Source organism: Rissa tridactyla, chromosome 3 (genome assembly GCF_028500815.1).
Source record: "Rissa tridactyla isolate bRisTri1 chromosome 3, bRisTri1.patW.cur.20221130, whole genome shotgun sequence".
In the NCBI taxonomy this organism is placed as follows: domain Eukaryota; kingdom Metazoa; phylum Chordata; class Aves; order Charadriiformes; family Laridae; genus Rissa; species Rissa tridactyla.
The window spans coordinates 89,001,394-89,017,379 of record NC_071468.1 but is presented as its reverse complement, the minus strand read 5'-3'; the positions used below and the strand labels follow the sequence as shown (position 1 = coordinate 89,017,379).

The 15,986-nt window shown below is 40.8% G+C and overlaps 1 protein-coding gene across 1 annotated transcript in view; it reads right to left on the bottom strand.

Moving 5' to 3' along the window:
• The window catches only part of ME1 (malic enzyme 1), a 202,029-nt gene that overhangs the window by 18,731 nt on the left and 167,312 nt on the right, over window positions 1-15,986 (bottom strand). Inside the window, exons 8-9 of the mRNA XM_054195416.1 lie at window positions 13,812-13,909; window positions 11,916-12,029 (exon numbers count right to left, since the gene is read on the bottom strand). Of these exons, the coding sequence (XP_054051391.1) occupies window positions 11,916-12,029; window positions 13,812-13,909 (212 nt within the window). The remainder of the gene's footprint in view (window positions 1-11,915; window positions 12,030-13,811; window positions 13,910-15,986) is intronic.

Below are 15,986 nucleotides of genomic sequence, written 5' to 3'. Positions count from 1 at the left end.
CAAAGTCCCATTTTCTACTGACATTAACAATCATCTCTCACTTATTTAGTTACAAAGGAATACTCAAACAGTAAGCTGATGTCACCCACTGCAATGCCTTCCGAGCCTCTGGCTAGTGAGACGAGTGCTAGCCAGATGGGTCAGCTTAGGTCACATTCACTTCTGCCCTAACTAAAATTCTGTCTGCCCTTCATTTCACACTCTAAAAACAAACAAAAAAAAACAAAAAACAAAAAAAACAAAAAAACAAAACCCCAAACCAAACCCCAAACACATTTAAATTTATTTCTTTATTCAGCTTTGGTCTGAATTAGCTTGATCCCATTAGTCAGAATGAATCATGTCTCCAAGTAAATATTTCTCTAGTATATTAACTAAGAATGAAATATTAAATTCTGTGGTTTACCAAAAAAAACAACAGCTATGTACGTAGAGATTTTTGCTTGGGAAATGCTTATGAAAGAAATTCTATGGTGAGGGTTTTTTTAATACATGTTTTAAATTGATTGTCAGAAATGTATTTTAATTGATAATTCAGTGATCCTAAAGGAGCTACGTAACACCTACCTAAAAACCGTGTCTGAGATTTCAAGGCCAGCCAGTTGATTTGGTTACAAAACTCCAATAATTTAGAGGACAGTGCTTTAGATAGTATTTTTTCCTCGGTGCTTTAGATAGTATTTTTTCTCCCCAGATTGGCAAATTCTTAAGTTCTGCTCTCCACAGAGTAGAGAGGCGGCAGCAAGAGCACGGCTAGCTTTCCTCTGTGCCCTGCAAACGGGGCAAGCAATGACATGCAGGAAGGAAGAAACAATTCAGTTTTGTGCATGCTTAACCTCAAACTAAGGGGTTGCCAGTCCATTTAGTACAAGCTTCCAGACATCCGCCCCCGAATGCCTATAGCCGGAATAAGAAATCACAGAGTTTTTGTCAGCAGAGAGAAGAGGATGGAGCCAAAATGCAGAAGTCTCAATTGTGGATTTGTGTGGTTTTTCTGTCTTGCCTCTCTCCTGACACCGGAGAGATGACCCGTCAGTGCAGAGCTGCTCGGACTATCAGATCTTCCCGAAGCGCAGAGTCTGTCTTCTGACATTTCCATTTCCAGCCCTGGCTTAGCCAGCTTTTGTACGCTGGCGATCTGCTGCTGGGAAGTGTGCTGTGCAGGAACAACACAAGGCAGCACAAACCAGAAACTGCTCTGGTCTGCCTCCATCTCCATAATCCTAAGATACTAACACGGCACACAGCTCACTGATATTTCCCTCCTTCTTTTAAAAAGGAAAAATTTTAAATACCCCATACTGAGAAAGAATTTAAATGAGCTCTGTGGTTCTGTGTGTGAAGCTCTGAGTCTTTTAAGTAGAAACATCATCTTCAGTCACATTTGTATTTGTCTTCTAAGTCCACTGCCTTTCTCTTTTAGCATTATTAAAAATTCATTCATTCTATGAAAAGGGCTCAGAAAAAACAGCAATCTAAAGATGTGCCCCTTTCAGTGTGCCAAGCCTCAATACAGTCTCACCGTAGGACTTCAGTGCTTGCCACGCACAGCAGGAATTTTTCTACTGGTTCCTACCAAAGGATGTTATCGCACCGTTGTTCAAATAGCAGTATGAAGACTCATCTAGGCCAGACAGCAGCTGTCCTAAGTTGTAATATGTTTTCTACGATGTGTAACAAGCATCTTTCCTGGATCAAGTGACACTCCCTAAATCCAAAAAGAAAGTCTTTCACGCGGAAATCCACAGACGAACTAACAAACTTGACACGATACCTGTGCAGCTATTCAGACGGCGAGATACAAACTCCCAAACTCTTTCAAAAGAAGGGGGAAGGTAAAGTTAGAAAAAGAGGCTATACATTCTTTTTGCTTTAACTTCCCAAATGTATTCAACATCCCAAGAAAGAAATAAAAAAAGTACCAACGTTTCATGATACAACTTCTCACAATGCTATGTATTCTTATATACTTATATTATTTCCTTATCTTTCATAGAATATATTCTATTTCATACAATATTTTATATATATATATCTTTCATAGAATATATTCTATTTCATATAATATAATATATATATATTCTATGAAAGATAAGGAAATAATATAAGTCGTTTGGTAAGGGCCTTATAATAAGTTTTCTTGAATAAAAAAAAACCCAACCAACCAAACTACATACCAGAGTACCAGGAAGACAGAATCACAGAATCTTCATGGTTGGAAAGGACCCTTAAGATCATCAAGTCTAACCAAACAACCTACAATCTCTGCCACTAGAGCACGCCCTGAAGTGCCACATCTAGACGTTTCTTAAACACCTCTAGGGATGGTGACTCAACCACCTCCCTGGGCAGGCTGTTCCAGTGCCTGACCACTCTTTCAGTAAAGTCATTCTTCCTAATATCTAACCTAAACCTCCCCTGCTGCACCTTCAGACTATTTCCTCTGGTCCTGTCATTATTCACCCGGGAGAAGAGGCCAACACCCACCTCTCTCCAACCTCCTTTCAGGTAGCTGTAGAGGGCAATGAGGTCTCCCCTCAGCCTCCTCTTCTCCAAGCTAAACATGCCCAGCTCCCTCAGCCTCTCCTCATATGACCTGGTCTCCAGACCCCTCACCAGCCTGGTAGCTCTCCTCTGGACACACTCCAGCGCCTCGATGTCCCTCTTGTACAGAGGGGCCCAGAACTGAACACAGCACTCGAGGTGAGGCCTCACCAGTGCCGAGTACAGAGACACGATCACTTCCCTGCTCCTGCTGGCCACACTATTCCTGATACAAGCCAGGATGCTGTTGGCCTTCTTGGCCACCTGGGCACATTGCTGGCTCATGTTAAGCTGGCCGTCCACCAGCACCCCCAGGTCCTTTTCTGCCGGGCAGCTTTCCAGCCACTCTTCCCCAAGCCTGTAGCGTTGCTTGGGGTTGTTGTGACCAAAATGCAGGACCCGGCACTTGGCCTTATTAAACCTCATACAGTTGGCCTTGGCCCATCGATCCAGCCTGTCCAGATCCCTCTGTAGAGCCTTCCTACCCTCAAGCAGATCAACACTCCCACCTAGTTTGGTGTCATCTGCAAACTTACTGAGGGTGCACTCAATCCCCTCATCCAGATCATTGATAAAGATATTAAACAAAACTGGCCCCAAAACTGAGCCCTGAGGGATACCACTGGTAACCGGCCACCAAGAGGATTTCATCCCATTAATCACAACTCTCTGGGCACGGCCATCCAGCCAGTTTTTTACCCAGGGAAGAGTACACTTGTCTATGCCATGATTCGCCAGCTTCTCCAGGAGAATGCTGTGGGGGACGGTGTCAAAGCCTTACCAAAGTCCAGACAGACAACGTCCACAGCCTTCCCTGCATCCAGAAGGCGGGTCACGTGGTCATAGAAAGAGATCAGGTTGGTTAAGCAGGACCTCCCTTTCCTAAACCCATGCTGGCTGGCCCTGATCCCTTGGCTGCCCTGCACTTGCCGTGAGAGCTCACTCAAGATGATCCTCTCCATGATCTTTCCTGGTACCGAGGTCAGGCTGACAGGCCTATAGTTCCCCAGATCCTCCTTCCGACCCTTCTTGTAGATGGGCATCACATTAGCCACCCTCCAGTCATCTGGCACCTGCCCTGCTGACCAGGATTGTTGATAGATGATGGAGAGAGGATTGGTAAGCTCTCCCGCCAGCTGCCTGAGTACTCTTGGGTGAATCCCATCCGGCCCCATAGACTTATGTGCGTCTAGGTGTAGAAGCAGATCATTGACTACTTCCTCCTGGATTATGGGTGGGTTGTTCTGCTCTCCATCCTTATCTTCTAGCTCAGGAGACTGAGCACCCTGGGGATAGCTGGTCTGACTATTGAAGACAGAGGCAAAGAAGGCATTAAGTATCTCAGCCTTCTCCTCGTCATTGGTTGCAACTTTCCCCCCAGCATCCAGTAAGGGATGGAGATTCTCCCTGGCTTTCTTTTCGTTGATGTATTTATAAAAGCTTTTTTTGTTGTCTTTAATGTTAGTGGCCAAATTGAGCTCCAGCTGGGCTTTTGCCTTCCTAATTTTCTCTCTGTATAACCTAACGAGATCTCTGTACTCCTCCTGAGTTGTCTGTCCCTTCTTCCAAAGGTGGTAAACCCTCCTTTTATTCCTAAGTCCTATGCGAAGTTCCTTATTCATCCAGACTGGCCATTTTCCCCACCCTTTAGACTTGCGACACTTGGGGACAGCCTGCTCCTGGGCCTTTAAGATTTCCTCCTTGAAGAGCGTCCAGCCTTCCTGGACCCCTTTGCCCTTCAGGACTGTCTCTCAAGGGACTCTCTCAACCAGTGTCCTGAACAAGTCGAAGTCGGCCCTCATGAAGTCCAAGGCAGAGGTTTTGCTAACCCCCCTCCTTACATCACTACGAATTGAAAACTTGATCATTTCGTGATCACTAACCCCAAGACGACCTCCGACCACCACATCTCCCACTAGTCCTTTTCTGTTTGTGAGCAGTAGGTCTAGCAAGGCACCTCCCCTGGTAGGCTCACCTACCAGTTGTGTCAGGAAGTTATCTTCCAGGCACTCGAGGAACCTCCTAGCCTGCCTGCTCTCTGCTGTGTTATATTTCCAGCAGATACCCGGCAGGTTGAAGTCCCCAACCAGAACAAGGGCTGGCGATTGCAAGATGTCAGCCAGCCGCTTATAGAATACTTCATCTGTCTCCTACAACCATAACATGATTAATGCACACTCAGGCTGCCTGAATAAACTATACAATACACCTTCACCAGAATGCTGAAGTTGAAGAATATTAAAAACACTCAAAAAGCTTAATAAACCGTGAGTGAACTCAGTGAAAATGTCAGAAAGCACTTCAAAGGGGGAAAGTATTGCCTCTACCACGGTATCATTTTGTACCAAGAAACCTATGGGGTATTTGGGATTTGAACAAAAGAGAACAAAAGCAACCCGAAAACAGATATGTTGCTACATTAGAAATCACCGTGGTATCTCAGATGGAAAGTAATATGAGCTAAATTCTTTATTAGCAAATGAGTTACAATGTGGACTGTGTTAAGTCAGCAGATGAAGTACAGAGATAAAGAAACAATAGCAGCATTCTCTGATGGTGACATTATGTATGAAAGACCTTGGCAATCCTAAAATGTCTATACTCCCTAATGGATGAGAGTATATAATAATTATATATTATTATTCCGAATAGTAAAATGAAGTCACTTGGACAGCAGGACATTTTAATTCAAGGAGCAAAAGGAAGTAACAGGACTCAGCAGTTAATAGTTTTATGAAAAACTGCTTGTATTTTGGATTTGAACTGAAAACGCAGTTCCTAGTTTTAGAGAGGTTAACCAATCAACAGCAGAAGAAGCAAAGGAGATACTGGGATCAGGCTTCAAGCAAATGTACCTCACAGTTTCCACAGAAAGTTACTCGTATCATCATATTAGAGAATCAAACTGAAGCTCATATAACAAACAAAAATGACCCATCAATAAAACCATGAGAAAATTCATAGAAAACAGCTGTAAAAACAGGAGACCAGACTGCACAGCAGACATCTATATGGGATATTACCAAACAGGAGGCAAATCTCACAAATACCGCCAATGTGAAGCCTAACGCCATGGCCCGTTTGAGCTGCTCCTGACGGGGCTGCCCCACGAACCAGGGTTGAAAGAGCAGAGCGGCTTTCTGTCAGCGAGGTGAGAAAGGCAGGGCTGGAAGCTCTCCAAGATTTGCTCTTTCCGTCAGCTGGGAGGCAGCTGAGAATAAGCCAGAGCACCCCGATGACTGTGCTGTCCCACATGAGAGGCGGCGCTGGCACTCGTCCCGTCTCACAACCAGGGAGGCACAAATCTATTTATATAAACACTTGCCTCCATTTGACTGTGTCAACAGCGGCTTATTTAAACAAGAGAACAGAGAACAGCACACAGATAAATTAATAAACTCATCCGAGGTTCTGAAATACTGAAGGCACAAGAACCACAAAAGACCTGAGAACTGTAGACCAAAAAGCAAAGCAGTCCATTAGTAAGTTGAGTATTTCCAACTGCAAAATATTTTGGTTTTATTTGCATGTTCCAGCATCAAGGAAGAAGGGGGAAAAAAGGATGTGGTTAAGAGTCATGGGAGAAGGTGGGGAAACATCTCCCTGTTGGGAGATGATCTCTACGTGGCTTTCATCACAAGTAAATCTGCGGTGTAAAGGTTGTTGATGAACCATCTGGAGGGCTCAAGGCAGGGGCTGTAGACAGCACTGGGAGCTGAGGGACCTCTCTGAGGAGTCGCCCAGAAGGATGAAAGGGAAGGAACAGGACAGGCACAGAGAGCATGCTAGAAGGGGACAGGCCAGCCCGCCCTCCCTAGCCAGAACTCTGGCAGAGTATCAGTGATGAGGAGTCACAAAATACCAAAAAAATAAAGGTGGAGGTATGGATACGGACTCACTGGCCAGGGCTTACTAAAGCCCAAGGGCTTGCAGGTGACAGGCACTCCTGTGCCACACTGTCTAGGAACCAAAAAGCAGAGACATACAAGCCCTCCCAAATCCTCATACCGAGGCCCTGATTATAAAGTGACCACGCCTCCTAATCAGGCCCATCACCTAATACCTAAAGGTGAAGAGAGCGGGTTAAAACCAGACAAGGCAACTCGGACACAGAATTAATAAACAGTGAAAAACCACAACATTTTGAGGAGATAGTGTCATAATGGTTGCCAGTAAAACATACGATTTAGGTAAGAAATGTAATTCTGGTGTTGACTTTAATAAAAACACATTTGTTAGAAGATTAGGCCTGTTCATTTAAGTCCCGTAAAATTTATAAAATACCCTTTCCATGTAAATAAGCACACATGGTTAACAGGCACGACAAAATTTAGAAAGACAGTTCTTTCAAGGAGATAAGATCTGAGAAGCAGAGCAAGTCAGGAACCCACAGAACAACAGAAGCAAAATGGAGCAAAACAATCATTCATTTCAATAACAGACCGCGAGCAAAAGAAACCATAAACCATCCAAATTAGGTCACCATCTCATCAGTACATCTAACGTACATGGTGTCAAAGAGGAAACACTTACATGCTAACAAATTTAACACCCAAATTTTTGGTGGCGTCTCTAAAAGAGAAAATCATGTGGGTATTCCTTGAGCACACCCCACCGATCATCCTTTCGCCTTGTCCTCACTTGTTTTCACATACGACTGGCCGAGTATGAGTAATGCCACAAGCGTTCCAAGACAAATTAATGTGTTTCCTTTCTGCAGAACTTATACTTCATATAGAACAAGATAAATGCAAAATGAACGGCACAGAACAATTCCCCAGGCATCAGAGTAACTGACAAAGCAGAAAGGATTGCTTTGTTGGGATGAGATCAGATTTACATGAGTAAAATAAGGCAGAAACTGCTTTAAGTGATTGTGACGCCTTGGAGATACCCAAGACATTGCATCTTTGCTAAGAGGCAAGCAGTTTTTTGGCTAGAAAAGTCATAACCAGTTGCAGTCAGCCATAAATGAACTGCTCCAGGACAAAAGTAAAGAGAATAATTGACTTGATAAAAAGAGAGCTAGAAATAATTAAAAGTTAGCAGAAGAGGCAAATATAATATTAAAGTGGTATGTAAAAGTTAACATTAAAAGCATTATCAAATTAGTATGTAGGACAGACAAAATCCAAACTTTTTTTTTAAAAGCAATTATTGCTCAAAAAATAAGAAAATTCAGTAACAATCAGACAGTCAGAATGGGATTCAGTTCAATATTAAGATACTTGATTGAGAGCTCTAAAGGCTCTTTCACGTATTACATGAGCTCTGCTGACTGTAATAGGAGCGAACACACCTATACAGCACTGAAATTCTGCTATCGGTCCCAAATGTCCTCCTTTCTCTTCCATCGTTCTCTAAGCAAAGCTTAACTATGCATGTATCCAGCTTCGACCAAACCATGAACTTCAATAAGGGTCATACCCACTGCCAGTTAATTGGTCGTGAGGACCTTTTCTAAATAAGATTGCCAAGGATATTCCAATGGGGGAAGGAAGAGGGAAAAGGAAAACATTTTAGAGGATTATCTACAGGATACCTACAGGATTCTAATTATTTAGGACCACATAAATTCATAAACTTTTGGGGTCTGTATCAGTCCTCCTCTTACAAAGATCGATATTCTGAGGCCTTCAGCTATCAGACCTCAACTGATGTTCTTGTTCTTGCCATTCAGTTTGGGCTTCACTCACATGATCTGAAGTCTTACAGGGGTTAAGATCACACATCTAATGGACATTTAAAATACAGAGCACTTGATTACACACAAGTATTACTGTGCTGACCTAGAAAGCCTAGAAAGTGTTCGCATAGGTAAATATCTATTCACTAAGCAGACAGAATATGATAATTTGACAGAATTCAGAAATTCAGAATTAAAGATGAGTCCAAACTGCTTATGCATAATCTGCAAGTACACAAGAGTGCAACAGAAACTTTAAAGGTATCTTTTAATTAAATATTAAAACTCCCATCTGAATGCACTGGGATACTGAAGAGGCCATTTCAAGAGCAGTGATACCTGTTTCAAAGAGTAAAGTCATATAGTTCAAGTGGCAAAATTCCAACGATATTATGATCTGCAACCCTTCCTCATCCACACCTTTGGAGAAAAAAAAAAGTTTCAAAAGGTGAAAGCACACTGAACAGATTAAAAAACACCTCAACAACTGCAAAACAGTATGAAAAACATCATAAGGTCTCTAGAATGAACTTGAGAACACAGCTATAGGCAGTATAACAAACATAGCCTTCATCGCCAGCTCTTTCACCACAACATAGCAGAAAACTTGGTCACCAAATTTGGTTTAAGGAAAAAAGATGGTTCCCAGGGGAAAAATAAAAAAAAATATTAACAGGAAAATGAAAACACAGCTGCACTTGAACAATTAAAAAGCCACAAAGGAAAAATCAACTACAGAAGTCTGATAAGTGACTTCGTGGCAGCTTTTGGGGGTGGGGGCAGAAGAAAAAGGTGGAAAGTGTTTGCAGTCAGGTCAATAAAAGTTCCAAGGTTAATTTTCTTTGCTTTGCACGGGTTGAAATACTACAGAAAGCAGATGAAAGGAGAAACAATGTTTAAATCTATAATCATGCATTGCAAAAATAATGATCAAAGGACAGTATAGAATAAAAATGATGTAAAAATTAGTTTAGTTGGACAAAGTAAGCGCTCAGTCTTCAGAGAGTCTGTTATTTCTCATACTGCTAAAGCAACAGATCAGAGTATTTCTGGGACTGAAAAGGTCTCCCTGCTTCAAGTAAAACTCTTTTGATCAGGCAGTTTTCGATGGGGCAAATTTTAAGGGACTCTTGTTTAACGGTTTCCAACAGGTTTCCATTGATATACCTCCTTAGTAGTAAGAAATAAAAGTGGGGTTAGTTTACGCAAAAGTTGGTTGACCGGTGAGCTAAGCAGTGGCTTGGCAAATCTTATCTTTGCAATGATGAAAAGGTTTCTAACAATATAGTCCTTCCCATTGCACAGTTTTCTCAAAAATCTTCCTCATTTTACTTCTCTTATCTCATTTCTAAGATTTTGGAAAGTCCTTCTAGTCTTGCAGCACTCTTCTGCAATCAACTAAAGCCAAAATAATTTCCTAAGTGGACCTAAAGTACAGCATTCCCTCTCAGGACAGAAAAAATAACCAGGAATAGCTTAATTATTTACTTGCTGTATGTATGACTTCCCAGCAGTTAAATCATAAGAATCAAGAGGCTTACGTTGCGCATTCTTTCTTTTTTTTTTATTTTGGGGGGGGGGGGGGGGGGGGGCACTTTTAAGGTTTTTTTACTTTTTAGGGGGAACATTTAGCTGCAGAAGAAAGCCAAGAGAGGACATGCAGAGCCATAGACCAAGGATAGGTTTTCCTTATGCCCAGCTCAGACCTCTCACTGAAGTATCTCCAGCTTCTAGGTCCAGCAGGCTCTGCACTCAAACGCACCACAGCAGTAAGCACCCACCCAGTCTCAAGTCCCCCCAGGACAGCCAGACAGGGATACTGGTGCTCCCAGGTCTTCCAGGAACACCAGCAATGACCCGAAATGTGCACCGTCCGCTCCCGCTGCTTGCTTCAACATCTGGCCACAAATTCAGCCCTAATCTATCTCAGACAGCTGTTATGTCTGGCTATCATGAACAGTTTGCAAATATACTCTGGGCAGGACATGAAATTCAGTGGACTGCTTTTTGGATAAAACCCAAATTAAAGCCCCACCAAGAAGAATACGCAGAGGAAACGAAGTTAGAGGCTGTGTGAGATGCTGATTGGTTTTGGCACTGCTTGAGAGCGCTGAAGCTAGAAGGTGGTGAGGAAAGAATACAGTCACTGAGTCACTAAAAATTTAGAAACTGTGAAAGGAATTAGTTGCTGCGTACCAAGAGCAACAACCCAGCTTCTCGGCTGACTAGCAAATTAGCAGCGAGAGGTGTAAAAGAAGCAGGAAGAGGAAAGGAGCAGGAGAGAAGAAAGGCTGGTTAACCACCTTGGCTGGATGGACACGCAGACGAGATCAGTTTTACTGCTTTAGGATTGTAAAGTTCCTATACTTCTGCCCCTGTCAGTTTGTTTCCTTAACACCACCAAGAGGTGATTTTAGTTCAATTGTATTATTTGATAATCCCAGTCTCTATGGTGGAGGAAATTTTGCAACAGACCATATTTCTTAGGCAACATCTAAGTTTCAACGGCCACAGAAGATAAACAGGCCTTCAGTCGTCTGTGTTTGGACGCAAAAGCACTTTAAGATTATTAGATGAAAACCAAAAGGACTCATTAAAACAAACAAACAAAAAAACAACAGAAAGAAAAGAATCTGTGTCTTAGATAGTAGCAAATACCAGCTATCTTCTGTACCTGATCAGGCTGCTTTTGTGCTTTCTGGCAAGAGATGTCCAAGATGACCTTAGTAACACTCTCCCATCTCAGTGTCTATGATCCTACTCTTTTTCCTTTAAAAGGTTCAATAAACCAACACAGATACTGACAGCAGAATGCGTGCTCCTGATGGAAAGGTATGTGAACTACAAAAAATCCTAACCATTAGACAGCTAAAGAACACTGCACAAGAGCGTAGCACCACCACAGATGACCATAAACACTGCTAACCAACAGGCAAGGCGAAAAAGCAAAGCCAACTGGCCTCTCATCCCTTTCTTTCAAGTAGCTCACAAACTATTAAATACATAACCACCTTTTAAAACATACTGGTTTCTTTATTCTGGCACATGGAATTCATACGTTTCTTTATTTTGGCACGTGGAAGGAATGAGGTAAGGGTGACTGATGAAGTCTCTCAGCAGCTTCAAATTCTGACCAGTGTTGATAGCACTGCAGACCACAACATCTGCAACATGAGCTATATCACTGTGCAGAGAAGCTATTTGATGCCATATATCCCAGTCCTCGCAGAAGGATGACATGCTTGCAACACCAGGAAAATATTCTTTTCAAAAATATTTTTGCTCCTTTCAAAAAAAACCTTGAATGCTATCCTTACAATGGATCTATGCATCTTTGTGCAAGATTGTGCTAACAAATAATAGTCGCATTAACATGGGAAATACTAAAGCCACAAGTTGAACATTTCTTTCCGTATGTGTTTTTTAGTGAACTGCTGAAAAATTCTCTTCGATATGTGCTCATCTCTAATAGAAATAGAGCAGGAACTCCAAGTATAATCATACCCCCCCCCAAGTAACGTAGGAGTCTGTCATTCATTTAATGCACTTTAGAGAAGAAAAACAGCTTGCTACGTCAAGAGACATAAATCGCTGTAGCCACTTTCAGAAAGAATACACTCTTGCCTTTATTTACAGACTGCAAATAACTATAATGATATTTAAAAGAATGAGAAAATTGTATTACCTTTACTATTAATCCCTTTGAGTCAACCATCCATATCCTTTTGACAGCTACATCTTTAGGTACCCCTTCTTTTTCCATAGCCATAACAATGAGGTTTGCTATCCCAAGTGCAGCCTGAAGGAGAGAGAAGAAAAGTAGCATGTGAAACTAGAAATGAAAGAAATCCCCTGGACTCTTGTTTCCTCTACCCACTATTTTTGATAAGTTTCTTAATTTTATTTAACAATAAAACTGAATCATTACTTTTTTCTTAAAGTAAACACTAGGGAACTGTTGCTACCATTTGGTAATTAGAAACCTTGATGTAGATAAATAGTATAGATAAATCTTAAACTGTATAGATAAATCAGAGTATAGATAAATCTTAAGATGGCATTTACAGTGTGGAGAGCATAATAAATGTTTAAACTATAATGAAAAGTGCTAGCATTTATTCCACATAATCATCTCAGAATACATTAAATATTTTTTCTTCTTTGAAATTTTATTTTGTTCATTAGATTTTTTTTTTGCAATTTAAACCAAAAGAAACCACACTCTGCATGCCAGAAAATAAAATGCAATCCTAAAAGACTTTTTGCTCTTAACTTTTTTTAAAATGTCCATCAAGAACGTAAGTCTCCTTTTACCTACTATTAATGTGTTTTGTAACTCTAGACTTGGCTGTGCTCCCAGTGAAAGCCGGGGTGAGAAAAAGTCACTTACCAATATTTTGCTGAAACATGTCTCATTCTTACTGGATTTTATAATATTTCATCCAACAGATCAAATGTCATACAGGTACACATTGGAAAACAGGCAACAAAACAAGCCAAGAGAAGACTCAGTATTTCTGATTACCAACCCATATACATATTTATGGGCTTGGTTCTATTTCTTATATTTTATTATTCAGTTTCACTGAGAATCAAGTGAGATTCCCCTTTTTTAGTTAAGAAATAATTAGTTTTATTAGGAAGAAGCTCCCACAGCTGGGAAGACATCTACCAGCAGATGATATCTCTTTACAGCAACAGGCACACTGACAACACTAACAAAAAAAGGTAAACATTAGACCATGGATTCATCTGTCTGTTGAACATGGAGCGAAACCAAGGGAAGGAACTTCAGAGAGACAGACAGTCTTCATGTACAAAGGCACTAACAAGCCAGACATGGATGCAAGTCATCCTGAAAACTACAGACCTGATCTCAGTAGCACCAAATATTGAATCAAATTAAAAATACCTGGACTACATAAAGCTGGATTAGTATATTGCACCTACAGAGGGGTTTGGAGACCGTGAATAATATTTTCCAGAAGCTTGCATGGGGTTATAGACTTCATACAAGAGACGACAGCTAGCCACGCTGTAGATAAGTACAATCTTCACTTGTGTGTTAGTGGCTTAGAAATTTATGTTGAAAAATTATTATAAAAAATAATGTGCATGAAAATCTTCAGAAGTGGATGATCTTTACATGTGGAATACTGAAAAACTATATTTAATGACAGGAAAAATCAAAGGGGCACTGCTTCTTACTAAATAACACTGAGTCTGGTAAATATATTTTATTTCATTTCTCTTTGGTGGCCTGATATATTTCCTCATGTTTCCAAAAAGTTTTGTTTGGTTTTATTGAGAGCAGTTCAATAATTTATAGCTGAAGAGCTAAAACCTGAAGTTTTAGAATGAGAACAGATCTCCACAAAATGTCTTATGAAAAATATGAGGCTTGACCAGATGAGCAGAGATTTTTCTGTAAGTTTACATTTGAATTAAGAACCAACTTTCCTTAGGTGTTAGTGATCATTCTACCCATTTAATATTCTTGTTAATTAGATACATATAACTGGATTAAATATTAAGAAAAATCTCCAGCTTACAAATTTTCCTGATGTATAAAAATACAAACCTCTCCAGCTCCCTGGAACAATACTGTGTGATCTGATAACCTGTTCTTGGTGATACGCAGAGCTGCAAGAAGACCTGCAACAGCCACAGATGCAGTTCCTAAAATAGAAAAATGAATATATTTGGTTACTCTGGAAATAATTACAAAGCATTACATTTTAAATAATTCCACAGCATCTTTCAACTAAAAGATACAAATACTTAGGGTAGTAACAAAAAGTTCAGTGGAACTGGAGTTTGCTCTGCTTTATTCTTCTAGAAGTTAAATGTAAGCGGGGATATCTTCAGAGTAACATTAAATAAAATATGATTGATTAATTCTAATGGCTAGGGCATTCAAAATGCTACAAAATATTCTGGTTATGACCCTTTTCAGAAGGAAAGTGTGCAAGAGCCCAGACAGAAGTATTTTGAAGGTCTCCAGACTGAAAATTAAGATACTGGTCTCATTCTTCAAATAGATATACTTCAAATACAGTAAAATACAAGAGTAAAGTAAAACTTTATTTCTTAAGAGGATGTTGTCAGAGTCGAAAAGCATACCGTGAACATTTACAGAGAAGCTAAGCTAGCTGAAAGAGTAAGGCCAGCTTATTTAAGACATCGACTGCCCTCCTGCATCTGAAAGCCCTCAGGACTCCAGTCCACTGTGAAAGGGGTTCCAGCTTACTAGCATCTAAAACATTGGAAGTGCCTTTTAAATCTATCTTTGAGTTATGCCACACAGGGAAAAAGGCTAACATTCAGTTTTGTTATTTACCCTGTGGGGGCCTTTCTTCTCCAAATCAGAACCACAAAGAATGAGACACCTGGCTGTCTGTGAATAGAAAGATTTTGGTCCTCATCATGAGAAACTTCCATTAATAAAAAGCAGGGCAATAAAGGGATCTCAAGCAGGCATCTACCCTAATCCTATTCACAATGGCAGGATCAACCATACCTCTGATTGACAGATCTTTGTCTAACTTCTTCCTAACATCACCTTTTAAATACTCCTGTGATCTCCCCAGCAAGCTATTCCAGTGCTTCAATATACTTTTTGTTGAAAATTTCAAATCTAAATGTTTTTTCTTCTTCTTCTATTTTGGCCTCTTATCTACCACTGGAAAACCTGTTCTTTTCTCTTTGCAACAAGACGTGTTTTATATTTGAAGAGTAATGGTGTCCCAACCTGCTGTTCTTACGTGGAACAATCCCAATTCTTCCACTCTTTCAGAAAGTTATTTTTTCTAAAACACTTAGTGCTCATTTCTCTCTTCTGGACTTTATCCATTTGTTTCTTATCTTTCTTGAATTGTAGCACATAACCTATACACAACACTGCAGCTCAATCGTTAGCATTGCTGAGTCTAACTGTCAGCTTCTGTCATGGTGGAGAAAGTTGTATTTAGTCACCAGGACTTGATATCTGGCTCTTCTGATCCAACGACAAGCCGCTCCTCCTCCCCAACAAAGCCAAAGGAGAGGGAAGGCCTTTTTTTCATGGATTACTGCCTTCAGGTAACAAGCTTGTATTTTTCACAAATGATCATCGTCACTAAAGCCCAGGCACAAGGTGGACCAAAAAAGACAGACAGACTCCTTATTCCTGCAAGGAACTTGGATCCATTAAATAAGAGAAAAAAAAAACGTAAGAAAGCGCATCAGTTTTCAACAAGTTCACAGAACCCATAATGACATCCTGTGGGCAGGAATATGGTAGTGAGGTAGATGATGCCAGCAGAAAATGTGTCTTTTTAGAGGAGATTCCGAAGAGCCGACAGAGGACAGCATTGGTTTCAGAAGGACTGAACCACTAGCAATTAGGTATTGAAAGTGGAAAAATGGGTTTCAACAGTCTTTGAAGATTTATGATGCCTATCTGATTCAGAGAGAGCTGAACCACAGGGAGACAAACACAGGCCCTGAGGGGTCCCACTTGTTCAGTTCTGGGAGTAAGAACCAAATGCTTCCTTCACCAGACGGCAGCTGCCATTGACTGACCCAAGGAAACCAAAGATCAGGCCATAAATCATTTTGATAAGCCTGCAAGAAGTTGCAAGGAGGAGATCTGCTGGCTCCTACAATTCTGTTCCTGATCACCACAGCCCTAACTGCAACTGACTACAAGCCACCTGGTTGGTTTTGAAAGGAGAATTCACACTGCAACTGATTTTTCCTTCAGGAAAAGTGTGAA